This window comes from Peromyscus maniculatus, chromosome 10 (genome assembly GCF_049852395.1).
Source record: "Peromyscus maniculatus bairdii isolate BWxNUB_F1_BW_parent chromosome 10, HU_Pman_BW_mat_3.1, whole genome shotgun sequence".
Lineage (NCBI taxonomy): Eukaryota > Metazoa > Chordata > Mammalia > Rodentia > Cricetidae > Peromyscus > Peromyscus maniculatus.
The window spans coordinates 8,263,399-8,285,735 of NC_134861.1; the positions used below are offsets into that span (position 1 = coordinate 8,263,399).

General features: G+C 52.9%; 2 protein-coding genes across 2 annotated transcripts in view; one reads left to right on the top strand and one right to left on the bottom strand.

The window, feature by feature from the left end:
• Positions 1-331: 331 nt before the first annotated feature.
• Positions 332-10,532, bottom strand: Nefh (neurofilament heavy chain). The gene is made up of 4 exons (XM_006972958.4): positions 9,380-10,532; positions 7,411-7,610; positions 6,286-6,410; positions 332-2,685 (listed from the first exon to the last, which is right to left on the bottom strand). Exons 1-4 carry the CDS (start codon positions 10,515-10,517, stop codon positions 921-923), a joined length of 3,228 nt encoding a protein of 1,075 aa, XP_006973020.2. The 5' UTR covers positions 10,518-10,532; the 3' UTR covers positions 332-920.
• The window catches only part of Ap1b1 (adaptor related protein complex 1 subunit beta 1), a 109,967-nt gene continuing 97,787 nt past the window's right edge, over positions 10,158-22,337 (top strand). Inside the window, exon 1 of the mRNA XM_076545836.1 lies at positions 10,158-10,273. The gene's annotated coding sequence lies outside the window, so the exon portion shown is untranslated. The remainder of the gene's footprint in view (positions 10,274-22,337) is intronic.

Genomic DNA, 22,337 nt, shown 5'->3' on the forward strand with positions numbered 1-22,337 from the left:
AGGTACTTCTCATCTAACATTCAGAGTCCATGGACCATCCAACATCCTCCTGGGGCTCACTGTTCCCAGGCACCCCAGCGTCAGTGTTTATTAGGGTAAACTGGGGTTTGGCAAAGTGTGTACTTTCCCTGTGCCTCCCTCTCAGGCTGTGATGTCCACAGCGTGGAGTCAGGAGTCCTGGCTCCCAGGCGATGCTGATGAAGGTGATCCACAGACCACATACCACAGAATGATCCCCTAGGCCACCGGCACAGATCTGGTGTCCCATCCAGACCTCCTGTCCCTGCCTCAAGCCTTCCCAGGGGAAGAGAACAAATAGGAACAGCCACAGTTCTATTTTAGAAGCACTTGGTTTTATTGCATGGGAGCAATTGAAAGTGGACTCCAGTGGAAAGTGCGCCATGGCATGGTTCAGTGGCCAGTGCCCTGCCTCACCTGCTGCAGCTCTTCCAGGGCAGAGTGCTGGGCAAGGGCCTGACCACTCCTTTGGAAAACAAGGCATTCGGGAATAGGTTACATTTCAAGCATAATGCATTCCTAACTGCTCATTCATTACTGCGGTCATCTGTCAGTTGTACATACAGGAAATAAATGCACTTATTTGGAAAGGAGGGAGCAGTTTTCAGTCAAGTGGTTTTCATGTAGCATTCAGCATACATCACGTTCGGCTACAATAAGCTATCGTAATTGTCCATCACCTGCAGTGGGCTTGGGGTGTGGGGGGGCCAGGGCTCAGGGTATCTTCTCTTGCTAACTTAATCCTAATAGAAATTCCTGTTTGGTGAGGGCGTACCCATCATCTAAACAGTGTTTCTTCTTACAGAGAGGAAAGGAAGAAATAAAATTGATTACGCTGACCCTTGAGTACTGGGACCCTCCTGAGTTTCTTTGGCTGTTGTGGATGTCCCTCTGTCTCGGCCTTACTTCTCCCCCTTGGTGACCTTGTCCTCTGCAGCCTTCTGTGGGGGCTGGCTATCTTTTTGGTCTGTGCTGGAGGATTTTTCAGCCTTTTCCGTCTTGGGCTTGCTGGGCTCTTTGGAAAGGCCCTTGTCATCCTCCTTGGCCTTGGCCTCCGTCTTGGGTTTCTCCTCGGGCTTCTTGGACTCGGTGACCTTCTCCTCTTTGCTGTCTTTCTTCTCTGGTGCTGCTGGCGTCTCTTCTTTCTGTGGCTTTTCCTTCTCTGCGGGTTTGCTGGGTTCTTTGGCCTTGGTGTCCTCCGCTTCCGTCTTGGTCGTCTCTGCCTTCTCTTTGGATTTAGCCTCCTCCTTCACCTCCGTCTTGGCAGGGGTCTCCTTCTCTGGGGTCCCTGCTTTCTTCTGATCTCCAGACTCTTCCTTCTTGGCCTCCCCTGCAGAGTCCTTGGGCTTTTCTACGGGGGTTTCCTTCTTCTCCTCCACCTTGGCCTGTGGGGCCTCCTTCTTGGGTGGTTCGTCTTTCTTGCTCGCCTTCTCCTCTGTTTTTGGTGGAGCAGGGGTCTTCTCTTCCTCTGCTTTCTTTGGGGGTTCTTTAGCTTTCACGTCCTCCTTCACAGGGGACCTCACCTCTTCCTTCTTGGGAACTTCCTTCTCAGGGGACTTGGCCTTCTCGGGGGACTTGACCTCCTCCTTGGCAGGACTTTTGGCCTGCTCGGGAGATTTGATGTCTGTGGGGGACTTTGTTTCCTCCTTCACTGGAGTCTTGGCTTCTGGAGATTTCACATCTAGAGTCTTGGCCTTCTCAGGGGACTTTGATTCCTCCTTCACTGGGCTCTTAGCCTTCTCAGGGGATTTCACCTCAGCTGGAGGCTTGACCTCTTCCTTCACAGGGGACTTGGCCTTCTCAGGAGACTTAACCTCTGCTGGTGATTTTGCCTCTTCCTTCTCCGGGGACTTGGCTTGGGCTGGAGATGGTGCTTCTTCCTTGACTGGGGACTTGGCCTTCTCTGGAGATTTTACTTCAGCTGGGGACTTCACTTCTTCCTTCACAGGGGTCTTGGCCTTCTCAGGTGATTTTACCTCAGCTGGTGACTTGGCTTCAGCTGGAGATTTTACCTCAGCAGGTGATTTTACCTCAGCTGGTGACTTGGCCTCAGCTGGTGACTTGGCCGCAGTTGGTGACTTGGCCTCAGCTGGGGACTTGGCCTCAGCTGGGGACTTGGCCTCAGCTGGTGACTTGGCCTCAGCTGGAGATTTTACCTCAGCAGGTGACTTTACCTCAGCTGGTGACTTGGCCTCAGCTGGAGATTTTACCTCAGCAGGTGATTTTACCTCAGCTGGTGACTTGGCCTCAGCTGGAGATTTTACCTCAGCTGGAGATTTTACCTCAGCTGGAGATTTTACCTCAGCTGGGGACTTGGCCTCTTCCTTCACAGGAGGTTTGGTTTCCTTTTCTGGAGATGCGGCCTCTTCCGCAGGGGGAGAGGTGACTTCTTCTTCTCCTCCCTCTTCAGTCTTTTCCTCGCCTTCTTCCTCCTCCTCTTTGGCCTCTTTTTCCTCCTCTTCCGTCACTTCTTCAGTCACCTGGATCTCTTCTGTCTGCTCCTCCACAATCACGGTTTCCTTCTCTGACTTTTCTACCACTTTTATCTTCTCTTCGCTCTTGACTTTTATGTGAGTGGCTGTGGAAGGAATCTTCGGGAGTCCCTCGGTCAGAGAGAAGGGACTTGGACCAAAGCCAATGCGACACTCTTCGCCTTCCAGGAGCTTTCTGCAGAATGGATAATGAGACACACCATTAACGCAGAGCAGATGTGCAGGTCTGGAATCTTCCTTGGTTTTCCGGAAGCCCCACTGCATTCAGTGACAGGCTTGGGTGAATGGGAGGAATTTCATTTGCTTTCCCTTTCTTTTTTTCTTCTTTCCTTCCTCTCTCCTTCCCTATTGCTCTCTCTTTGCTTATTGCTGCTGCTGAGGACTGAGTCATGCTAAGCACACACCCTCCACGGGGTCACAGCCTCAGCAGCAAGCACTTTGAGAATGGAGAAAGTTACTTTAACAAAGCGTTCCGGTGACCGCCCACGGAGCCTGACCCTCAGGGGACTGCACTGCTGTTTATGGGAGGAACCATCTCCCTAAAGAATGGTCCTCAATAGAAAAGTCCTACATTGATAAACGTACACTTACTGTCTCTCAACTAAAACCTAATTCAAGAGAAAGTTGGAGGGTTGGGGGTATGGCTCTGTGGCATATTGCTGGTCCAGTATGTATGAGGTACTGGGTTTGGAAAAAGAGAGATGTGACTAGACTACCAAAAATTGTGCGTAACCTCTACATACACACTGTGCACACACACACACACACACACACACACACACACTAAAATGAAAAATAAATCCCTCCCATGTCTGAAAGAGAAAAGCTGAGGATAAATGAGCCCATACTTAGAAATTTAGTTTGAGAGGTCTTAAATATTGCCATCTAGAGCTGTCCTGGCACCTTTCACAGCCAGCCTTTGGGATTTCTCCTCTCACTTAGCTTCTCACTAGATGGCGACCTTATCTAAGCTACCCAGACCCTTAAGGCCTTACTTTCTCATTGGTAGAGAGGTGACCTCCAGAGTCCTCACCTCAGAAGGCTGTTTCTGTGAGATAAGGAGTATTAAGGGCTTGGCAGAGCCCCAGCTTAGAGAAGTATGGGGGTTTCCCCTAGAGCACTGTTATCCAAATCTAACAGCTGACAAATTACCCTGGCTCCCATTAAACTACAGATCTCAATCCAGCAGCCTGGGGCAGGGCCTTGGCCGGTCTGACTCAAGCATCACTCTGGCTCCTGGCTAGTGCACTGCACTGAGCAGAAGGTTAGACCAGAGCCAAGGTCACCAGCCAGGAGCGGCCTTCCTGACGTCAGCCCTGCTAGACTGGGGGCGCTCATCTTTGGGATTGGTCTTCTCATGGCTACCATTCCGTGAGCACTGTGACTGCCCAGAAGAACCTGTGTCGGCTGGATTTTCCTGTGAACAAGACTGGCTGAGCCTCCCGACAACCCATGGATGGCATGCATGCTGTTTCTGCATCCCCCACTCATTTTTGCAGGCCTAGTGAGCTAAGGATGGGCTTATAATGGTCCCCGACTACCTGAGCACCTCTTCCTCCAAAGCAAGTCTCTGACTAGCTGGGTTCGGGGTAGATACAGTCAGAAAGAAAACAAGTCACTCTTGGGCCAATGAGATAGCTCAGAGATAGCACACCTACCATTGAGCCCGAGGACTTGGTAAGTTTTATACCCAGGACCCACATGGTGGGGGCAAAACACCAACTCTCCAAACTATCTTCTGACCTCCATATGTGTGTGCATGCAAACACACACACACACACACCCTCTAACCTCCATGTGTGTGCGTGCAGGCACACATACACAAATAAATAAATAAAATGCAATTAAAAGAAAAGAAGTCAGCTTCAAGATCTCTGCCTCTTGGGAAGTAGACTACTTCTCAGGGGCTGAGGGCAGGGACAATGAGGAGTCTTGTACGGGGTATGCAGTTTGAGTTTGGATGGTGAAAACAGCTCTGGGAATGGATAGAGGTGAGTGCTGCATATGCAAATGTACTTAACACCACCGAACTGTTTATTTACAATGGTTAAATGGATGCTGGGTGGCAGTGGTGGTGGTGGTGGTGCACACCTTTAATCCCAGCATTTGAGAAGCAGGGACAGGTGGATCTCTGTGAGTTTGAGGCCAGCCTGGTCTACAGAGTGAGTTCCAGGACAGGCTCCAAAGCTACAGAGAAACTCTGTCTTGAAAAAAAAAAAAAAAAGGTTAAATGGTAAATTTTAAGATATGGATTTTTGTTTGTTTGTTTTTGATTTTCTGAGACAGGGTTTCTCTTTGTAACAGCCCTGGCTGTCCTGGAACTCGCTCTGTAGACCAGGCTGGCCTCAAACTCACAGAGATCCACCTGCCTCTGCTAGCCAAGTGCTGGGATTAAAGGCGTGTGCCGCCGCCGCCGCCGCCCAGCAAGATACGAATTTCACAACATTTTTCTTATTTTAGTGTGTGTGTACATGGGTGTGGATACATGTGTGCATGCACTGTTATGGACAACAGGACATCAGGAATTAGTTCTCTTTCTGTAGTAGATTCTGGTGATCAAACTTAGGCCTCAGACTTGTATAGCAAGTGCCTTTACCACTGAACCATCTTGCCTATCATATATCATTAAAATGTATTTTACTAGAATTAAGACTGGAGGGATAGCTGAGCCGTTAAAGGTTCAGGCTCACAACTGAAATACTTTGGGCTGGAAAGATGGCCATGGGGGTAGTGATGCCTGATGCACAAGCCTGAAGGCCTGACTCCAATCCCAGAACCACATGAAGGTGGAAGAAGAGAAGAGACCCTACAAAGTTGTCCTCTGCCTCCACACATGCACCACAGCGTGTATGCGTGCACACACACACACACACACACACACACACACACACACACACACTAATCAAAAATGAAAATAAACAGAAATACTTATGTTTTAGGTAGGCTGTGGTAGTGCACACCTTTAATCCTAACACTTGGGAGGCAGAGGTAGATGGTCTCCACGAGTTAGAGAGCAGCCTGGTCTACATAGTGAGTTCAAAGCCAGACAGGGCCACATAGTAACATCTGTTTAAAAAACAAGACAAAATAAAAACCAAAAGACTTCTGTCTCTAAAGAGTAGCGGGCTACCTAAACACAACTTGAAACTGAAGGCTCACTACTTCATGGGAACATGGAGTTCTATGCAGCCTCAAGACTCTGAGAACACAGGGCTCTATATTCCCTCCAGGCTCTGAGAACACAGGGCTCTATATTCCCTCCAGGCTCTGAGAACACAGGGCTCTATACTCCCTCCAGGCTCTGAGAACACAGGGCTCTATACTGTCTCCAGGCTCTGAGAACACAGGGCTCTATACTCCCTCCAGGCTCTGAGAACACAGGGCTCTATATTCCCTCCAGGCTCTGAGAACACAGGGTTCTATACTGTCTCCAGGCTCTGAGAACACAGGGCTCTATACTGTCTCCAGGCTCTGAGAACACAGGGCTCTATACTGTCTCCAGGCTCTGAGAACACAGGGCTCTATACTCCCCCACACTCCAGGCTCTGAGAACACAGGGCTCTATACTGTCTCCAGGCTCTGAGAACACGGGGCTCTATACTCCCCCCCCCTCCAGGCTCTGAGAACACAGGGCTCTATACTCCCCCCCGCCTCCAGGCTCTGAGAACACAGGGCTCTATACTCCTCAAGACTCTGAGAACACAGGGCTCTATACTGTCTCCAGGCTCTGAGAACACAGGGCTCTATACCACTCAAGGCCCCTGGGCTGTCTCACCTGTAAGCAGCAATCTCGATATCCAGGGCCATCTTGACATTGAGCAGGTCCTGGTACTCTCGGAGCTGTGCCGCCATCTCCCATTTGGTGTTTCTCAGCTCACTGTCCAGCTGCTGAATAGCGTCCTGGGGATGACAGATCAGGCAAAGTCATCTGCCAGCCAGTACCTGGCCCTCAGTTCAGGTAAGCTGGGGCCACCCTGCTTAGCCACCTGACTGGGGACAAAGCCCCTGACCCTGTCAAAACCACAAGCTGCTCATGTATAGACATGAAAAAACTTGGATCAAAAACCTCAGCCTGAGGAAAGATCTGAATGAGATACAACAGACACTGTCTCAGTCAGGAAAATGATGGGTGAGTTTTTACAGACGCCCCAGAAAGTGCTCTGTGCAAGGGCCGAGTGAGGTGTAGCCCAGGGGTAGAACAGTTGAGCAGCATCCGACACAGGGCCCTGGGGAGAGAGCAGTTTTAGCTACTTTGATTTCTATTCTTTCCAAAAGTGCCTGCAGGTGTCAAGGCTTGGCAAGTGTCTGCTCTTTGACTGCCTGGCAAGCCAGAGGGTCCCCAGAAGCATGCTGACCAGAGACAAAACGTCTCCCCCCTGAGCACTGCTTCAAGTGAACCTTGTCCTTTACCTCCTGAGTTTTCTCCAGTCCTAATGGCTCTGTAATCATCGCGTTCACTTGTTTACCCAGTTCTAAGAAAGTGACACTTTTCTCCCCAAGTCCGGTTTTGATTGATGAAATCTGCCAATGCTGCCCCCAGGCCACACCCGCGGACACTGGTGACTAGTCTTAGAATACCTACTCTAACCAGGATTAGGCTGAGCATTTATATTTAAGTGGTATATTATTCCTTGGGTGCTAGGATGGAGCCCAGGACCTCAGGCATACTAGGAAGGCAAGAAGTCTACCACTGAGCTAACCCCGAAAGTGGCGACCTTCCCAGCTCTACAATGCAGTGATTTTTGCTCCTATTTTTCCTTCTTTTCACCTCAGAGAAGGAATTTTAATTGAGATAGGCAGATAACTCCAGGTCACACAACAAAAAATAATGCGATGTCTGACTCAGAGACCAGGGTCCTGCTCTAAGAAAGAAAGCACCCCCCTCGTCCCCCCAGTTCACCTGGTAGGAGGCAATGTCTGCCTGATGCCGGTCCTCCAGCTCAGAGCGCTGCCTCTCCAGTGAATCCTTGGTGCTCTTCAGGGCCTCCAACTCTGTGGTCCTGGCCTGCAGCTGCCGCCGGTACTCAGTTATCTCCTCCTGGGCCGAGCGCATAGCATCTGTATTCACCTTGGCTGCCTCTGAGAGTCGGTCCAACCTCACTGAACAGGGGAGGAACCAGGCCACAGGTTAGGCACACCTGAACTTGGGTTCCAATGCTCAGATTTGGAAGGTGATACAACCTGGGTTGAAGATGTGCCAAGATGTTAATCCACCCCATCCTGTAACAGTCAAGTAGCTCTTGTCCAAAGCTACCCAGCTAGTGAGTGGCAGGATTCAAATCTAGTCTATTTGGCTTTGGAAAACAGACTGTCTCCCTCAACTGGATCCATAAAGCACTCAGGAGAAAGGAAGCCCCCCCCCCCCCGTTCCGGTTCCGGTGCCTGGCAGAGCTCCTTAACTGAGAGGTTCAGCTGGGGTCTGCAAGCTTGCAGAAGAAGTTAACATTCCTGTGATCTCACCAGCACTAAAGCTGTGGGAGTGATCAGTTACTACGTAGCCATGGTAACTTCCTGCAGATTTCTGCAGAGTCCAAGGTCACAGGGGAGCCCAAGGCCTGTGTACCAGCCCTTTGTCCCTTCCTCTACCTGACTTCATTCTCTAGCACATCCTGAGCCAATCGAAGCCGTACATTGGCCTCTGTCACCAACTGGCTCCTCAGATCTTCCAGTGGAAATCAGAAATTGGTCTTAATCTCTGGAAAGGGAACATCCCACATACAAGAGCTGATCCTGGCGGAAAGAAAGAGGCCAGCTGGTGGGAACATATATCCTTGGATGCTCTGCTTGGGTGAAGGGCAAACCTAAAAGAAGAGGTCCCCTCTGGGAGGAGCCTTGCTGCAGAGATGGGGGAAGGGACGGTTCACCGCCACTGCAAAGGCGTGGAGCATGAAAGGGAATTCCGAGCATCCAAGTCCCAGTATTCCTGGTTTTGCCTGATGTTAGCAAACTTAACCACCCAAGTGAGGATTCTCAGCTATTGTGGATCGCAGACAGCTTTGGAAAGCACCTGAGCTCTGCACTCTCCTCCCGAACAATGCACAGGTATAAGGACGATGTCAGGAAGGATTGTGCATCTGAGACTAGGAAGCCCAGTTTCTCCATGCCCCAGTCCCAAAAAGAAACAAGAACCAGAGAGGGTCAATGTGGTCAAGGTCACCCTGCAGCTACTGGGCAGTGCTTCAGGGCAACTGCAGTCTAGCTGACTCAGAACCCCTGGAAGTTGGGAGAGAAAGGGAGACGGGAGGTCCCAGCTTTTGAGAGGAAGAAGGGTATATTAAATAGCACACACAGAAGCTGCCTCGGCCACTTGCAGTCATGAGATCCACGTGCTGGTTCCAAACTGGCCAGAAAGGGCGTGAAAATGGAAGGCTCCTTTCATCTTACACAGCAGATTACTAACGTGGGGACATTGTGCACCGAGCGAGTAGTGGTGAGAAGAATGGTAGGTGTCAGCAGAATACTCCTGCCCCACCCACCCTCTGCGCAGGGTGCGACAAAGGGTGGGCAGAGCTGACAGCGCAAGCGGGTGCTTGATACCCTGGGTCTAGATGGAGCTTGTTCTGTTCAAAAGAGAGACTGGTCTGAAACTGGGGTCCGCCTAACGGTGTGAGGAGCAGAGGGGTTAGCCCAGCGTTTAAGTACGGACATAAATAATGTGGAAGGAGGCAACTAAAGGAAAATGCACGGTTGGGGCGCCCCAAGGGAGGGCCAGAGTAAAAAAACCGCTACTTTATGAGGTGGCATGCACTTTGCAGAGGGTCCAGCTACTTCGAGGCGGACTCCTCTACCGGCTCGTTGGTGAACCCATTGGCTGCTCACTGCCCCGCCAGGAGGGGGCGACCCCTTTCCCACCCCACGCGCCCGCGCACCTCGGAACCACTCCTCCGACTGCAGCGTGCTCTGCACCGCATGGCCTTCGAGCTGCGCGCGGATCTCCCGCAGCGCCGACGTCACGTCGCACTTGAGAGCGTCGCGCGCCTCGGCGTGCGCCTGCGCTTGCGCGGCACCGCAGCCCTGGATCTGGCCGAGCAGCTCGCCCACCTCCTCCTGGTGGTGGCGCCGCAGGTAGCCGCACTCCTCCTGCAGCGCCTGCGCCTTCTTCTGCAGCTCCACGCGCGCGGCTTCCGCCTCCTGCGCGAAGCGCGCCAGGGCGCGCGCCGCCGCCTCCGCCTCCTCGCGCTGCCGGGCCTCCTCGTCCAGTCGCTGTCGCACGTGCGCGATGTCCTCCAGCAGGTGCTCCTGCTCCAGGCGCAGCTGGCCGCGCGCCGCCCCCAGGCGCAGCACGGCGCCGCGCATCTCCCGCACCTCGCGCTCGTACAGCTCGCCCATGGCGGCGCGGCCGGCTTGCTGCTGCCGCAGCGCCGCCGCCTCGCCCTCCAGGCTGCGGTTGTGCGCCTCGAGCTGCCTCACCTTGTCGATGTAGCCCGCGAAGCGGTCGTTCAGAGCCTGCAGCTGCTCCTTTTCGCTGCGCGCCGCCGCCGCCGCCACCACGCAGCCCTCCGGCCCGTTGCTCAGTGTGTCTAGTGAGTCGGTGCTCGAGGCGGCGCCGGCTCCGCGGAAGCGGCTGGGCGAGGCGGACACGGAGCTCACCGACGTCCGCGCCCACGAGTGGAAGCCGCTGGAGGAGCCGGCGGCGGAGCGCGTGCCGCCGGTGCCGGCCTTGCGGCCCAGCGCGTAGTGCAGGCCGCCGCCTCCGTGCAGCGGCGCGAACGGGGCGCCCAGCAGCGCATCGGCGCCGCCGAAGCTCATCATGGCCGGAGCAGGTGCGGCCGCCGGCAGAGCGGGGAGAGCGGGGCCGGGACGGGGCGGGCAGCACTGCGGCAGCTCCGGGACGCCGGCTCTTTTATATCCGCGGTGCCCGGGTCCGGCCCCTCGGCAGTGGGGGGCTGGGGAGGAGGGCCCCGCCCTCTCCACCTCCTCCCCCGCGGCCCCGGGCCGACCGGCTCCGCCGCAGTGAGAGGGGCGGGGCGGGGGGGGGGACCCAGGAGTGAAGGGGAATCGTCGCATCGTCAGTGAAGCCTCCCGAGGTCAGACCAAGGAGTAAAGGACTTCCGGAACGGACAAGTGCAGACCTCCAGGTGCATGTAGGAAGACCCTTTTGGTGTGCTCAGAATTAAGAGAGGGCCCCCGAAATCGGGACAGGGGCTTGAGAACTGACGGGGCAGGGTGCCTGCGGGTTGAAGCGATGGGAGACTCCGCAATGATTAGTATGGGAGGACCCCTCATGAGAGGCGACACAAGGTTCCCTAATAGTTAGAGGACCTTGAGATGAAGAGTGCAGAGACCGCAACCACCCTCAGAGGGATTCTGAACGGCATTGCACCGTGGACGCTACCGAGAATAAATGGGGACCCCCTAGCTGAAGGTGCTGTGTTCCCCTGATAGGTAGAGCGGCCACCCCAGAGGGGCTTAAGGAACTCTAGAGCTGACTTCGGGTAGGAGAGGGGGACATGGAGTTTGAAAGGACTGCAGAGCTACCCTGAGGGAACACGGGAAACTGCAGAAGGAGAAAGAGAACGCAGGATGGGAGGGGAACTTGATGTTCTCCAAAAACTCCAGTGACCGAGACTGCGAGTGGAGACTGGCTTGCCCAGCAAGGGAAACTGTCGGCGAAGAAGCAGAGGGTCCCTGAGTAGGCAGCAAGCCCCTGCCCTGAGTGTGGACCCAGAGAACACCCAAGCCAGGTTCTGCAAACGGGGCGGAGGGGGTGGGAGGTCAGCTCTGTGCTTTGCTAGCTGAACGACCTTGTACAAACTGTGTTCTCTCCCGCTTGGTTTCCCCTTGTGTACAACGGACAAGATGCAACTCCAAACCCCCAAGTGCCCCCAGGAGCTTCCTTCTTGGGGGGGGGTGTCTCTGGCTGAATTTGGGAAGGGAGCCCACATTGCCAGTGGATATCTGGCACCCACGTTCCTACACCCGAGAAATTTGTCTTCCTTTCTTCCTTGTCTGGCCTTTCTCAGTTTCATCTTGCCGTCTCACTCCTATCCCCAGTACCGTAGGCATCCATCATGATCCCGAGGAAGTGGTGGGGTTTCTCAGTACCAGAGTCCACCACCCTCATGAGCCCCACAGAGGATTCGGGTAAAAGGGCTGCGGAGGGGCTCAGACTTGGCGGCCTTGCTTTGTTCTATGGGTTTGGTTTTCCGGTCAAATGCGGTGTTAGTGGAGACTTCCGGCCGCTATCGCTTCAGCACCAGGGACAGAGATTACTGGGCAGGGTTGATCTAGGTCTTACAGAGTGGGCAGGTCTGAAGCTCTTCCAAACTTCACCCCTGTGCTGTGCCGATGGGAACTGGGGAGGGGTGGATGAGTCATTCGGCAGGTAGGTCTCAAAGTGACCTACCCTTGCATGTGAGTGACCCACCCCTGCATGTCCTGTCCAGTTCGTGGCTTTCTGCGAAGCTCTCCCTGTCAACCTCCTCTGCCGGGAGCAGACACGGACTATGCCTGCTGACAAGCGCCGGAACTGGTGCAGACGTCCTCAGATCAGAACTTCTCCCAGGAAATTACCTCAAGTCCCACTGCACCCCAGGTTACTGTGGTTCTCTTTCTAGCGGGATCCTCGAGACAGAAACTGACAGACTGACCCAAAAAAGACCCCCGCCTGCCCCTCTTTCCCTGCGCTCTCATTTGTCCCCAGCCCCTGGCTGCAGCCTGACCCTCAGAGCTGGGGAAGAGATGGCACTGTCCCTTTAACCACGTTGTACTGGAAGGAGAGTGCACTGGGGAGGAGGGGGAGGGAGTTTCTAGTTTCTCATGGCGAAGCAGAACATGATGAAGCATTTTCCTGATTTAAAGGTCCAGTCATACCGCTGTCGGCAGGGGCAGGAAGGCCTGTGGAGTGGCTTGTCGAGGCACTGAAAAATGTCGGGGGGGGGGCCTGGGGAGGGACCCCCTGGCATCCAGACTGTTCTCCATTCATTTTTCATCCTGCTTGAATTCTGCCATTAGATCTTTGTTCCTTTGAGTCTCTTCAGCTGACTGCAGAATGCGCATGCTTTTCTTGGGTGTGGGACGTCTGATAAGGTTGATAGCGAAAAGGAATGTAGGGAATGTGGGGTGAAAGGGTGACCATCGGATTGCAGGTAACATATGGATTCTAAGAGGCACCAGGTGTGACTTTTGTGTCTATAAAATGGGCATTAATGCTGGAACCCTGGTCAATCCTTCAGAAAGCTGTCTGTGGCCTCCATCACTCTTTGCTTAGGTCATCATCCCCTCCTGGGTTCTGTGGTCCCCAATGATAATCCCTGCAGTGTCCTTACCAATCTGTCCTGGGTCCTGGGTTCTGTGGTCCCCAGTGCTAATCCCTGCAGCATCCTTACCAATCTGTCCTGGGTTCTGTGGTTCCCCAGTGCTAATCCCTGCAGTGTCCTTACCAATCTGTCCTGGGTCCTGGGTTCTGTGGTCCCCAGTGCTAATCCCTGCAGCATCCTTACCAATCTGTCCTGGGTTCTGTGGTCCCCAGTGCTAATCCCTGCAGCATCCTTACCAATCTGTCCTGTGTCCTGGGTTCTGTGGTCCCCAGTGCTAATCCCTGCAGTGTCCTTACCAATCTGTCCTGTGTCCTGGGTTCTGTGGTCCCCAGTGCTAATCCCTGCAGCATCCTTACCAATCTGTCATTGTGAGTGGATGGATGGATGATGGATGGATGGATGAATTCTATCAGTTCTCTAGAAAAACGTGATTCAGCAAGAGCTAAGAATGATTCCCTTCTAAGACCTTGTGGTTGAAGTTATTTTTGCCTTCCTTCCTGCATTCTTAACATTTAGCAGCGAATAAGACAACATAGCCTTCCATCCACCCGTCCATCAATTGCTTATTAAGCCTCTGTTGTGTATGATAGGCACACATTAGATGATGATGTCACTGAATCCCATAAGCCCACCTTCCCAGGTGTCTCCTTGAGACAGTTCTCAATCCTTCCCAGATCTCAGCTTAGAATGTCCAAGGGTAGCTTTAAGGTGATTCCAGTTATGACTTGGATCTGAATAATCCATGTTAGAGGGTTACTTCCCAGGAAGTTGCCACTGGAAGATGATGAAAATTTTAAGCAATGAAGTCCTGCTCAGAGGTCTTCAGAAACTATGTGCATGTTCCTAAAGGAGGCTGAGTCCAGGTTCTCCTTCCTCTCCTCTTCCTCCCACCTTCCCTTTCCTCCTCCCTCCCTTCCTCCCCTCCTTTCTTCCTCTTCCTCCTCCTCTTCCTTCCTCCCCCGTCTCTCTGTGTTAGTGAGAGTTTCTATTGCTGTGATGAAACACCATGACCAAAAAGCAAGTTGAGGAGGAAAGGGTTTATTTGGCTTACACTTCCACATTGTAGTCCATCACTGAAGGAAGTCAGGACAGGATGCTGGAGGCAGGAGCTGATGCAGAGGCCATGGAGGGGAACTGCTTACTGGCTTGTTCTTCATGGCTTGCTCCCCCCCCCCCCCCCCCGTTTCCCGAGACAGGGTTTTTCTGTGTAGCTTTGGTGCCTGTCCTGGATCTCTCTGTCTAGACCAGGCTGGCCTCGAACTCACAGATCTGCCTGGCTCTGCCTCCCGAGTGCTGGAATTAAAGGTGTGTGCCACCACCACTCGGCTTCAGCCTGCTTTTTTATAGAACCCAGGACTGCTAGCCCGGGGTGGCACCACTCACAGTGGGCTGGACCCTCCCCATCAATCACTAATTAAGAAAATGCCTTACAGCAGGATCTTAGGGAGGTATCTTCTTAGTTGAGGTTCTCTCCTTTTAGATAACTCTAGCTGTGTCAAGTTGACATAAACCTAGCCAGGACACTCTCTCTCTTTCTTTTTTGACAAGGTATTGCCATATAGTCTAGGCTGGCTTTAAAGTCTGTCTGCCTGTCCCAGCTTCTGAGTGTTGGTATTACAGGCATTTTTATTGGTTCACTGAGGCAGGGCATCACTTTGTAGCCCAGACTGGCCTTGAACTCTTGATCCTCTTATCTCAGCCTCCCGAGTGCTGGTATTATAGTCGTTTTTTTGTTAGTTTTGAGATTAAAGTCTTAATTTTGCAACCCAGACTGTCTTTAGACTCTTTTTTTTTTTTTTTTTTTTTTTTTTTTTTGGTTTTTCGAGACAGGGTTTCTCTGTGTAGCTTTGCGCCTTTCCTGGGACTCACTTGGTAGTCCAGGCTGGCCTCGAACTCACAGAGATCCGCCTGGCTCTGTCTTTAGACTCTTGAACCTCCTGCTTAAGAGTTCGGCTTACAGGTGTGCACCACCCTGCCTGGCGTCTTATGGCTTCTTCTTCCTGGCCGCGGAGTGAGGTTTTCACTCCATCACGCTGCCTTACCGCAGAGCTCCAAAGCAGTGGGCTCAACTGGCCCTGGCTGGACTGGAACCTCCAAAACTGGGAGCCAAGATGAGCCTTGCACATCAGTCTCTGTGTGTTCACCATTGCTGTGTGTGTGTTCACCATTGCTGTGTGTGTGTTCACCTTTGCTGTGTGTGTGTTCACTTTTGCTGTGTGTGTGTGTGTTCACCTTTGCTGTGTGTGTGTTCACCATTGCTGTGTGTGTGTTCACCATTGCTGTGTGTGTGTTCACCTTTGCTGTGTGTGTGTTCACCAGTGCTGTGTGTGTGTTCACCTTTGCTGTGTGTGTGCTCACCATTGCTGTGTGTGTGTTCACCTTTGCTGTGTGTGTGTTCACCTCTGCTGTGTGTGTGTTCACCTTTGCTGTGTGTGTGTTCACCTCTGCTGTGTGTGTGTTCACCATTGCCGTGTGTTCACCTTGGCCGTGCGGTCACCTTGGCCGTGTGGTCACCTTGGCCATGTGGTCACCTTGGCCGAGGCTCAGGCGCTGCCCACTCTGCCACCCGTAGACTTCCTTTTCTGGCTCAGCAATTCTGTGTCTGAAATCGGCTTGTTTGTTTCGCTTCTTTCTCTTCAGTGGTCATAAAACCCCTGCATCCTTTGACTCTGTCCCTGCCCCTGCCTTTCTCTGCTCCGTCCCCTTCCCCTCCTTCACTTCCCCCCCTCCCCTGTCTCCCCTCCTCTCCCTCCCCTCCTCTCCTGTCTCCTCCTTCCTCCTCAGCCTCCGGTCCTCCTGTCCCCGCCCCCCCAACCTCTCCTCTCTAGGACGCGTCCTCTCTTTGCCTGACTACAGTCTGATTCGTAGTAAAGAGGAGGCAGCCTCCCGCCCCAGCGGCTGAGACAGAAGTGTGCAGCTTGGCACCTTCCCTGCGTGGCTCCACCCACGGCCTTCCACCTTGGGACTGCCTAGCGCTGATGAAGCCTTCCGTAGCCCTGCATCCAGGCCACACAGCTGATCCCGCCGGCACAGCTGATCTGGCCCACACAGCTGATCCCGCCCACACAGCTGATCCAGCCCACACAGCTGATCCAGCCCACACAGCTGATCCAGCCCACACAGCTGATCCCGCCCACACAGCTGATCCCGCCCACACAGCTGATCCGGCCCACACAGCTGATCCCGCCCACACAGCTGATCCCGCCCACACAGCTGATCCGGCCCACACAGCTGATCCGGCCCGCACAGCTGATCCGGCCCACACAGCTGATCCGGCCCACACAGCTGATCCTGCCCACACAGCTGATGCCCTGGGACCCGGTGGAGAGGGAAGCTGACCTCTGCCTCAAAGGCTGCGTGCTGGAGGGTGGGTCCACAGGTCTGGCTCACCCCGTCCCCACCAGCTCCAACACCTCTTCTGAACTCTTCTGGTCGAGTGGCTTGCTGACTATGGCTTCTGAGATGGGGAAAGAAAGAGTTAGTTTGTCGGTCCTGGGGGACCTTTAATGAGTCAGTGAGGCTTGCTCATCACAGGTCCTTTGCGGCTCTTAGAACTTTCCTTACCTACAGCAAGAGGCTGAGGAGCGGCTCCCGTGAAGCTTGTGTCTGTGGAAAGGGAGATATTTATTTATTTCTATATTTATGCTAAGAGTCAAACACAGGCCTTGTTCATGCTAGCTAGCCAGTGCTCTGCCTCTGAGCTCTACCCCCAGCTCTTGGCTTTATTTATTTTATTATTTTATGTGTCTGCATGTTTTCTCTGTGTGTGTGTGTGTGTGCACTGTGTGTGCACTGTGTGTGCACTGTGTGTGCCTGGTGCTTGTGGAGATCAGAAGAGGATGGAAGATCTCCTGGGACTGGACTGAAGGTGGTTGTGAACTGCCCACGTGGGTGCTAGGAATTGAACCTGGGTCCTCTAGAAGGGCAGCCAGTACTCTTAACCTCGGAGCCTCTCTTGTTTTAAAGCAAGGTCTTACTGCATAGCTTGGGCTGGCCTTGAACTCTCTATGTAGCCTAGGCTGGTCTCAAGCTTGTTCTCTGTCTGGTCTCTGCCACCAAGTTCTGGGATTGTAGACCAGTGCCACAACCCCAGCCGGAGCCTCTCACACCTGTCCTTTCTCCAACCCTATGAAGTAAATTCTGTTACTATACCTACTTACGCTCTGAGAGGCCGAGTAACGTGCCCCAAATCCCACAGCTAGAATGCGGTGCAAACTGGGATTCAAGTCCAGGTTCTGGGCTGTGCGGCAGGCAGGCTCAGCTGGGAGACTGCCGTCACACATCGCTTTCCCAGGAAGGCCAAGTGGGGCCAGCACCTCTCCAGTTCATTGCAGCTGCCTGGAGGCTTGGCTCTGTGGTTCAGGCTGGCACCTTGCTGCAAGCAGGGAGAACTGAGCAATGGCTTCGGACTTCCTGCTTTTAGGTTTTTATCTTTTCTAGGTTGTCTTGGGAGGCACGGGAGAGGGCAACTTCCCAGACGGCATAGTCAGGAAGTCAGAATGATGATGAGCTCAGCTTGCTGATATGCCCAGGCCCGGAGAGGCCTAAGTCAGAAGTGATGATGAGGGGGATGATTGATTTTCACGGTGTCAATCTGAGTCATCAAGGAAGCAGTCCAGCAGCTTCAGCATGTGAGCAGCGGCCGGCTTGTTCCGGTTGCTGACATGTGGTACCTGAGGCAGCTCTGCCGGGTGTGCAGGGTCATCCTGCAGGGTGGGACACTCAGGAGGAGAGGAACATCGGGCCTGCCGGGGTTGTAGGGAGAGGGGCTGGAGAGGTGGTGGCCACACCACACGGATGCTTCAGTGTCAGAGGAGGAGGAGGAAGTAAGTCCACAGTCCAGAACAGTCAACGCCAGAGTTTAGAGGGAGTTGCTGGAATTTGAAATAATTAACGTTTGGTTTAAAAGTTCATTCCTGGCTGGGCATAGTGGTTCATACCTTTAATGCCAGCACTTGGGAGGCCGAGAGACCATCCTGGTCTACATAGTGAGTTCCAGGACAGCCAGAGCTACATAGTGAGACGCTGTCTTGAAAACAAAATAAAGCAAAACCAGACAAACAAATAAGATTTCATTCCTGGTGGTCAAGTTTGACAGGTCAACGAGGCAAGGCCTGGCTTTGAATGAGGCCTGTGGGGGCTAGAGATGCAACTCAGATGGTCCCCTGAACTACATCAGCTGGACATGGTGGGCATGTCTGCAGTCTCAGCTCTTGGGAGATAGAGGCAGGAGGATCAGAAGTTCAAGGTCATCCTCAGGTCACAAGTTTGAAGATGGCCTTGGATACATTAGGCCCTGTCTCCTACAAATAAATAAATACAAAGACCCTGTAGCTCCAGTCTGGGTGGGTATGAAGCTCGTCCTTCTGGGACAGCACTCTGCCTTGCCACCCTGCAGACGGGCTGTGTGAGGACATGGACAGCCTGACGGCAGTGTGGCTCTTGCTCAAAGGCAAAAGATGCCAACGTGGAAGACGTGCCAGGAAAGCGTCTACAGTCTCTGCCTCAGCTCTGACCACACATGCCCCCCCACACCCAAACAGTCATACACACACACACACACACACACACACACACACACACACACACACGCACACTCTCCCGCTTCAGTACTGTGTTGATGCTGAGTCCCAGCTCCATTCAGTACTGTTTGTTGATGCTGAGTCCCAGGCTCCTTCATTCAGTACCATTTGTTATGCTGAGTCCCAGGCTCCTTCAGATCATCCAGATCAGAATTTCCGAAGCAATCCTAGGGATGTCCTTTCTAACCCAGTGTCCCTAAAGCAGAAGTTCCTTTGTGTCTGGTCTTAGCCACCCATCCAGACCCTGTAAACGACCATGCTGTCAAGTTTCACAGGCCACGTTACCTTGTGAAGCTTTGATGCTAACGGGTTGGAAGAGGGTTAAGCCACTTTCCAGCATGGGCTGGGAGTGTAGCCCGGTGGGAGAGTGCTTGCTAGCACCCATGAGGTCCCAAGCCCCATCCTTAGCATTGAAAGAATAGCACCTGCCAATTACAGAACTAGAATTGGAAATTTCACAGCCTGGCTCTGGAAGACCCCTGTCCCAGTCAGGAGCTTGCCTTCTCCCAGGATGCCTTCCTCCCTGGTGCTGTGTGTCTTGCTCATTTCCTAAGTGTGTATCCTAGGACCTAGGCAATGGCATGTACTGGAGTCACTGGTGCCTACATCTGGTCCTTCCCAGTCTGTGAGCCTGTGGGATCAGGAAGTGGTTCGTGCATCTAAGGGTCCAGGATTTGGGCATGGGTGGGCATTGGTGAATGAATGGTGGAGTATCCCAGCTGAAATGATCCCACAAGATTGTCCTGTGAGCAAGGTTGTAGTGTATTTTCTTAACTAGTGATTGATGTGGGAGGGCCCAGCCCATTGTGGGTGGTGCCACCTCGGTTAGTGGTCCTTGGTTCTATAAGAAAGCAGGCTAAGCAAGTCATGGGGGGCAAGTCAGGAAGCAGCATCCTTCCATGGCCTCTGCATCAGCTCCTGCCTCCAGGTTCTGGCCCTGAATTCCTTCAGCAATGGAGGATCTGCTGAGATTTAGCTGAAATGAATTCCAAATTGTTTATGGTCAAGGTGTTTGGTCACAGCTATAGAAACCCTTAGACATCAGTGCTGGGATTACAGACTTGTACCACCATTCTCCACACATCGTGTGTGTGTGTGTGTGTGTGTGTGTGTGTGTGTGTGTGTGTGTGTGTGTACACCTGGGGCTAAGGATGGGATGTAAGGCCTCATACACACTAGACAAGTATCTTACCACTAAGCTACACCCCAGCCAGCCTTCCATCTTGAATACTTTGTGGATGATAAGACAACCTGAGATTCAGCAAACTACATCCTCCGAGTATTTTTCTTTCCTCCTCCCTCTCCTCTCCTCTCCTCTCCCTTCTCTTTTCTTCCACCTCCTCCTCCTCCTCTTCCTCCTCCTCCTCTTCTCTGTCTCTCCCTACCACGCTGCTGGGCATGACCCCTGGAACTCACATAGATATCCAAGCTCTTTCCCCAGGCCTGAGAATTTCTAATGAGCTTGCTACCTTACTCAGCAGATCCAAATGTCTGCAGTGACTGTAATGCTTGTTCCCCATGTGATCTAGAGCTTCCCTCTGAAGTCGGACTAACCCAAAGCTGGGTGCCAGCACTGCCACTTCTGGCTAGGTACCCTAGGCACCTTCTCCTTTCCGGATCTCAGTTTCTGCCTTTGTCAAGTGGAGAAATTATGGATCCAGTGGGAAGCATTGGTGTCACTGGGATTTGGGGAGAAAACTCTCAGTAAACAAAACTGGTAGTGGGTAGGGGTGTCCATGTTGTCTGGACCCTGGAGGAGTTCCTGGGGCTTTGCACTGCCTAGCCCCTCCCTCTGGGTTATTATGATGGTGTCAGAGAGAAGAAGAAGAGGTGGGGTCCTGCTGTGGCAGATCCAGATTTGGGGCTCACGCGCGTGTGTGTGTGTGTGTGTGTGTGTGTGTGTGTGTGTGTGCATGGCTGTGGAGGCCAGTGGTCAATGTTAAGTGTCTTCCTTAGTCACTCGTTGCATTATTTACTGAAACAGGGTCTCACTGAACCTGGAGTTTGCTGATTCAGCTAGCTGGCCAATAGGCCCCAGGGATCTTCCCACCTTCCCCTCCGCAGGGTTAGAAATATAGGTATACACCATCATGCCAGGCCTCTGACACAAGCGCTAGGGACTGATAAAACAAATTTAGTTCAGGTTTGCTTTTTTCCCCCTTTTTAGTTTTTGAAGGAAGGGTTTCTCTGTGTAGCCCTGGCTCTCCTGAAACTTGCTTTGTAGATTAGGGTACCACAAACTGAGAGATCTCCCTGCCTCTCCCTCTTGAAGTACTGGGATTAAAGGTGTGCGCCACCATGCCCTGCTACCTGACAGACCCTTAACACATCACAGAGACACTTGCACATCCATGTTTTTGTTACACTATTCACAACAGCTGGGTTATAGAATCAGCCTTGATGTTTATGTCCCCAGCAAGTGTATAAGAAAAGAAAATGGGCCACACACACTGTCTTGGTCACTGTTGTATCGTTGTGAAGAAACACCATGACCAAGGCAACTTAGAAAAGAATTTGATTGGGCATATGGTTTCGGAGGGTTAGAGTCCATGATGGCAGAGCAAAGTGGAGGCAGGGAATAGCTGAGATCACTCATCTGAATCTGCAAGCAGGAGAGAGGGAGGGAGGGAGGGGGGGAGGGAAGGAGGAAGGGAGGGAGGGAGGAAGGGAGGGAGGGAGGGAGATTGAGAGAGAGTTGGTATGTGCACATGAGTACAGATAACCAGAGGCCAGAGAAATCAGTTGTCCTGGAGCTGGAGTTAGAGGCCATTGAACTACCTGATGTGGGTTCTGGAAAATGAACTCAGGTCCTCTGGAAGAACAGTATGAACTCTTACCCTGGGACATCAATCCAACCCCGGGTCCTAGACTTTATGTAGATGTATAAGGTCATTTATATATAATGTGGAAACAGAAGGAAAATGGGGAAGGAAGAAGACTCAGAGTTGGGAGAAGAGAGTGTGGAGGCTGAGTATGGTCCAAGTACATGCTGTACTTGAATGGAAAAGTATGACACTCCTCACTGTACAATAAACGCTGATACTAAATATTGCTTGGAGAATTAGATGAGAAGCTGCAAGTCTGGTGCATCATGAATGTACCCTAAATGTTCGTTACTCCAGTGTTACATAGATTGTCCTCCCTCCTCTGGAGAAGGCTGAGAGGAGGGGAGGGGCCTGGCCTGCTATCAGCTGCAGGGGAAGGGGAGGGAGGGGCAAGCAAGGTGTATGGCCTCCCTGGGCTTTCTCTCAAGTGGGAATGGAGGTCTTTCCAGGTGCTGGCTAGATCACACCATGGGTTGGCTAGGGGTTGGCGTTCCTCCTTGCCCCGGGGCATCTTCCTTCATCCCTTGTAACTGTTTTCTGGGGGCCAATGTCATTCAAGGCACCATGCATGAAATCTAACAGGAACTCCCTAGGGCTTATCTTCCCTGCTGGTGCTTGGAACTCGGATGAGGAGTGTGGCAAGTTCCCCGGGTACTGAGATGGAGGCACCTTACCACAGCGCTGCAGGCCATCCCTGCCTTACTCAGACCTTAGTTACCTTTCTGTAAATGGGGTTGACCAGAAGCCCCTTGTCAGGTTGTGCTGGGGACCGCGGTGACTGGCAGTGTCTGTACTTCAGTGCCTGTATTCCCTGCCCCTGCTCCGCACCAGAACAGTATTCTCAACTGCTGTCACAAAGTGATGGGCATCCACAGAGGGCCTTTTATGACGCCATCCCAGCTACCTTGTCAGTGAGTTATGTCATGGTCTAGCCCTGGACTGTCACCTTCCCTTTGACCTCCTCTACCTGGCCCTTCCTAGCCAGATGCCCCAGCCTGCTTCTGGTGTCCCTCCAGGGCCCGCTGCGGAAGTCAGAGCCTCGGGCCTTCCTCCTGCCTCCACCCACCTACCACCTCGCTGCAGGGCAGATCACCAGGCAGCACCCAGGGGCCACTCTGGGCTCCAGATGTCACTGAGCTGGAGCCAGCTGAGCCCCACTCG

Excerpts from the sequence above, each read along its gene's own strand:
- Nefh (XM_006972958.4), bottom strand. The coding sequence starts at position 10,517 with ATGCGACGATTCCCCTTCACTCCTGGGTCCCCCCCCCCGCCCCGCCCC. Across the intron at positions 7,611-9,379 it reads GTCGGAGGAGTGGTTCCGAG|TGAGGTTGGACCGACTCTCA; the intron begins GTGCGCGGGCGC and ends TCCCCTGTTCAG. Across the intron at positions 6,411-7,410 it reads CAGACATTGCCTCCTACCAG|GACGCTATTCAGCAGCTGGA; the intron begins GTGAACTGGGGG and ends TGTCATCCCCAG.